This window comes from Pteropus vampyrus, unplaced genomic scaffold (assembly GCF_000151845.1).
Source record: "Pteropus vampyrus isolate Shadow unplaced genomic scaffold, Pvam_2.0 Scaffold71, whole genome shotgun sequence".
Lineage (NCBI taxonomy): Eukaryota > Metazoa > Chordata > Mammalia > Chiroptera > Pteropodidae > Pteropus > Pteropus vampyrus.
The window spans coordinates 2200060-2205886 of NW_011888852.1; the positions used below are offsets into that span (position 1 = coordinate 2200060).

Here is a 5827-nt window from a genome sequence, read left to right on the forward strand (position 1 = left end):
GTGCCAGTTCACATGCGACAGGTGCAGAAGTCTATCTAGGACACTTAGGTCATGAGCAAGAGTGCTTCATGTGACTAAACAGTCTATGTTGTAGTGCGCCATAGCTGTAGTTTGCCTTTGTTTTTGCAATACGGTATTTCAGAGGCCTTCCTTTTCCATTGCAATGTAATCGATAGGTTTACCATAAGGAAAGGAAAATATACATTTAGAAGGGAAACAATTTTTGTATTAAAAACAAAATAAAATTGGAACAAAATTTACTGTGGTACTAGAGGTCATTCAGTAAGCACATATTTTTAAAGGAAGTAAAATGGCATATACCCTTTTGACTAGTCTCTAGGCGTCTTAGATCATGATATACCTGCCTCATTAGATCTCATTAAAGAACCAAAATTAAGGTTTAGCCTGTAGAAGGAACTTACTCCTGATTCTGTCAAGAACAATTACATGTTTGCCCCAGAGAGGTGCACTGGGATAAAGTGCCAAGAGTTAGGAGCAGAAAAGTCCAGGTAACACAATCCTTCATCTTAAGGGCCTTTGGAAAGTTCGATTGGTAGCTCTCAGTGACAGGTATAAGTTGACAGCTTTATCACTTTTGTTCAGATAAGCTCAGTGCAGATTTCACCTTGATGTGTTCTTATTATCTCTGTACAGTATTCATGCCCGCTCATCCTATATCACTGTGAATATGTTTCTTCTCAATAAAATATAACTGCTAATTATTGAGTGACTTCTTTGTGGTTGGTATTTACATGATCTCACTCAATCATCAAATGAGCCATGTAAAGCAGGTTTCATCGACCCCATTTTAGAGCTGAGTAACATGAGCCATTGAATTATTGGAACTGTAGTTTGCCGGCCACTGTTTTTATTCATAACCTCTTCTCGAAGACTTCTCTCATGTTCTGGCTCTCCCATGAGGATCTTATTTCCACTGCAGCCATTTCTCACATCCCATATATTCAAGGGTCTGGAGTAGGATTGCCAGATGAAATACAGGACTCCCAATTAGATTTTAATTTCAGATAAATAATGATTTTGTGTGTGTGTGTGTGTGTGTAAGTATACCCATGTGATCCATGTGATACTTGCAGTAATATTTAGTAATACTAAAAAGTTATCTGGTCTATGGCCATGCCACTCTGAACAAGGTCGATCCTGTCTGATCTCGGAAGCTAAGCAGGGTCGGTCCTGGTTAGTACTTGGATGGGAGACCACCTAGGAAGACCAGGTGCTGTAGGCATAAAAAATAAAAAATAAGGGATTGTAAGCTGACAAGGTCCTTGCAATCTGTGAGGTCAACCAAGGGTTGCCTCGCCTAAAATAAAATAAAATAAAATAAAATGAAATAAAATAAAATAAAAGGTTATCTGAAATTCAAATTAAATTTGGCCTACTGTATTTTTGTGAAATCTGACAACCCTAGGTGAGCTAAGTGTCTCTCTGTGTGTTGTCTCCCCACACCATTTCTCCTTCCTTAGAACCTCTGGCAACTTTGAAAACACATGTCTTCAGATTCCACTCTCTACTACTACCCACCCTTCCTTGCCGTTGTCTGTTACGCTTATGGTTACTTCTGTCCACTCACTAATCATTTCAGCACACGGTTCATTTTCTTCATCTGAATAATTATTTCCATTATACTTATCGTGATTTCAATATCCATGTAGATGATGCTTCAATACTCTTAATTCTGATTTCCTTTACCTTCGAATTTCAAACACTTTCTCTCCATCCCAATTCAAAAGGAGAAGAGTGTAGAGAGTTTTGTAGTGTTAAATAAGGTGGTTAGGAAGGCCTCACTGAGGAGATGACTTTGAAGGAAGCAAGAGACCCAGCTCTGTTGACATTTGAACAAAAGTTGTCCAGGAAGAGGAACTAGTAAGTGCAAAGGCCTTGAAGTAGATGCGTCCCAGGCTTGATTTGGAAAGTTTCTTGAGAACAGGGATCATATCTTATACTTGGTAGTGTTATTAATTGTGCCCAATAATATTTCACAGGAATAACTGTAACATTTACAGAAGTATGACGATTCATAAAAGAGTAAAATAAGTGTTTAATAAATGAGAGGGGGCACATTGATAGAAGTTTATTAAAGATACCTAAAAATTAATTCCTGTCCTGTGCGAACTTTCAATCAAATGACAGCCTTTAGGATTCTGAACGATATGTAAACTAAAAGCATAAATTGAATAAGTAGTTAATATTATGTACGACCACAAAAGTGCATTTGAGAGGAGCAGTTTGAGGGGCACAACGAAAGTTTTACTAGGCTAGATATGCGAAGTATTTTCCCAAAGTTTTTACATTTTTCTCATTTGAATCCGGTCTTCCAAACATTACGGACTTAGAACAGTTTGTTCGGCTTACATCTTCTCTCCTACAAGCCAAATTTCTGCAGTTTTCATGACCTTTAGGTTCGTTTACTTTCAACTCTAAGAACCTTGAGAAATAGAGGTAGGGATAGTAAAGATTAGATTTCGTTTTTAGCTATTTCTTCAATAAAGCTTTATTGGGTGCCTGCCGAGTGACAAAGCCCCAAACCGTAAAATTCTAGCTTCAAGAACAAAGCTCCACGCGGTAAATATTTTGCAGGTTTCTGAAGAACGTATGAATGAATAATAGAAGGAAGAGGCTAGTGGCTTCACTGAGGCACCTGGAGACATGACTGAAGTATTGGAGCCAAATTTCCAATTTTGTTGAATAGTTCCTGGACTATCACACCGGGCGAGAACAAAGGGAAAATGCTCAAATAAAACAATGACCATTAATAACCACATGACGCCGACGCGGCGGCTAATTCTGTCCGCACTAGGCTCCCGTAGTCCTCGCCGCCGTAAGTTGTTTACGTCGCGGCCGGTAGTGACGTCACGTGATTTGGAGCTCGCGGTGGGTACCGGGCCGGCGCGCGCGCGGGACTTTCAAGCGTCGGATCCCGGGAGCTCGAGCCGATATGAGCCTCTGGGTGGACAAATACCGGCCCTGCTCCTTAGGACGGCTGGACTATCACAAGGAGCTGGTGAGTCTGCGGACGCGGCGCGGAGAGCAGGGGGCAGGGCGAGGCGGGAAGAGCGGCGGCCCCCAGCTGCGGCCCCCAGCTCGCGGGGGGGCGGGGTGCGTGCCCCTGTCGCTTCAGAAGGTGACAGACGTTGTGGAAATAAATAAAACAGGGAAGGGGCAAGAGTGTGCGGGCGAGGGTTGTGCTCGTAAAGAAGGAAAGGCCCACTAAGAATTGTTATCCGAGCCAAGTCTTGAATGAAGTGAGAAAGCCCTCGATACATTTGGACGGAGTGAAACAGGCAGCGGGAACACCGAGTGCAGGATCCCTGAGGCAGGACTGCGCACAGACTTACAGGAGTCTCGGGGAGGCCGGTGTAGCTGGGTAATAGCGGGCCAGCGGGAAGAGTAATAGAAAACGGGGTGTATGGCGGGGCCTGGGTGCAGAGCCAGTAAATCCTATAGAGTGGGATGGGAAACCATTGGAGGGCTTGGAGTAGAGTAGGGACATCATCTGACTTTTTAACACACTTAAAGTTTTCTGGTATCATTATCACTTACGAATAGGATATTGAGTTTATTAGTTTCTGATTCTGAAATAGGTTGTATTAGGTTTTCCTTGAGTTTAATTCCTTACGGAAGAATTGTCTCCTCCATCCTGATGCCTGTTTTTATGTTCTAGTTCCTAAAAGTGGCTAATGGCAATGTTTTATGAGAAGCAAATTGAATTTTGTAGAGAATGGAGAGGGAAGAAGGGTCTTGAGAAAAATCTAGCATCTGTGGAAGCCGTTTATCGATTCTTTTTAAGGACCTAAAAGTCCCATGTGCTGATGGAAGTGTTTTTGCTCAGCACTCTGGTCTTCCATTACCCACCATTTTCAGAACTACAGGTACTTTTAAGTACTTTTTTAAAAATGAAAAATAATAAAAAAGGGATTCCATCCTTTTATATGAAATTTATTACAAAAGTTGAGAGTGGTGTGAGATAGGTGTTTTTTTTTTCTCTTTAATTATTAGTATTCCATCTATGCTAATTTAAAATAAATCTATTACAGATATACACTTATAGACAAATTACATTTTCTCACAATACCTTTCACTTCGATTTTCTTAGACATAGGATACATTTTATTTTACTTTCGATGGCTTTTTTCAAAATAGAATGTGGAATACACGTTTTGTACAATTATTTAATATGTTGGTCTTAAGTGTTAATAGATTTGCTTTGAACAAATGTTTGCCTGTTTGCTGTTGAATCTACTACTTAATGAAACTGAAACATTTAATTTTGATTTGAAGTTTTAAAAAAAGGCAGCAAATATTTGTGAAGTACATACTATTTTCCATGCACTGTATTAGGTGAATAGTTCCTTTCCTTGAGACTTTTTTTTCAGTGCCAGAGATAGATGAGTGTACAGAGTATTAAAATTTACAGTAATAAGCACTTCTGTTAAGGTACTTATTTCATTTTTTTCTTTAATTACTTTAAGAACTTTTGGTCCACGAGATACACCTGAGATGCAGACGTGTTCTCATCATCTTTATAGCCTTGGTATTACTGATTCCTAAAAAGGACTGATCATCAAACTCACCTGAGAAGCTTTTTGAACTCACACACACACTCTTGTACTGCAGTGCATCTCTGCCAGTGCCCTACTCCACCCCTTTTCTTGTAAGTGCACACACAGACGGGTTTCTAATTCTCTGTATTTGCACTTGCTGAAGGCTTTCTCTTGCTGACATAATGCCCTCCCCCCCTCCCCATCCACTTTCCTAGTCAGGCTTCAACAAAGGATTGATGAGAAAATGGCTTATCAGACTCCAGCCTCCACACCCCTTGAGTGTGTTAATGCTGTCGTGTATTTTAACACTGACTTCGAGAGTATCCCCAGCAGGATCGAGGCCCAGGTGCCCAGAGTGGTATTTAAATTGATAATACATTTTGTCTTCCTTTCCTTGCAGAATTATCTGCAGAATTTTCCTTTACCTCCCAAATAAACCAAATGGACTCAATTCTTATCAAAGGGACTGTAGAAGACAGGCATTAATCTCAGTTATTGATTCATAATCTCATGGATGGGGTCCAGTTATCAATTAGTCTTTTAAGAAGTTCTCTAGGAGATTCTGACAGTCAGCCAGGTTTGGGAGTTCTTGCTTTCTAGCATATGGTGGTGTATTGCATTTACTATGCTAGGTGTATAATTATATAAAATTAATGCCAGGGAATAATCAACATTCCAGAGTTAATTTTAAAAACATCTGTTTATGTATACTCATATACACACATGTATTTGAAGTTTTACAGGCAGAGATGTAAAATATTGATACTTAAAAAGTAGTTTAATTCTACCTAGAACAGTTATGTGATTAGGGAAAATGCCTCGATCTTTTTTTTTCCAGGTGCAGTGTGGTGATTTTCCCCATCTGTTAGTTTATGGACCGTCAGGTGCTGGTAAAAAGACAAGAATTATGTGTATTCTACGTGAACTTTATGGTGTTGGAGTAGAAAAGCTGAGAATTGAACATCAGACCATCACAGTAAGCATTTCACTCTGAGGCCCATTCCAAATATTTATAGCACGGAATCTCAGTCCTCATCATCTGTGCGCACCCTCCCTCCCCCCACCCCACATTTCTGCCTCCTGTGTGATTTTAAGTGAGAATTTCACAGGTAATCCTGGTGCACAAGATTGAGAGCTACTGATTTATAGACTTAACTATTATAACCAGACCAAAGTCAGTTACATTTTAAAAGAAATATGAGCAACGGGAGATTCGAGATAAAATGAGAGTGGTTGGATTCATTTTAGATTACGTAGGAAACCAGTGG

At 40.1% G+C, this 5827-nt stretch overlaps 1 protein-coding gene and 1 pseudogene across 1 annotated transcript in view; both read left to right on the forward strand.

Moving 5' to 3' along the window:
* The first annotated feature begins 1124 nt into the window (after positions 1–1124).
* LOC111741006 lies at positions 1125–1243 on the forward strand (annotated as a pseudogene).
* A 1630-nt stretch (positions 1244–2873) lies between these two features.
* LOC105293309 (replication factor C subunit 3) overlaps positions 2874–5827 on the forward strand; it is a 17843-nt gene continuing 14889 nt past the window's right edge. Inside the window, exons 1-2 of the mRNA XM_023531607.1 lie at positions 2874–3019; positions 5398–5550. Coding sequence (XP_023387375.1) covers positions 2954–3019; positions 5398–5550 — 219 coding nt within the window. The 5' untranslated portion in view covers positions 2874–2953. The remainder of the gene's footprint in view (positions 3020–5397; positions 5551–5827) is intronic.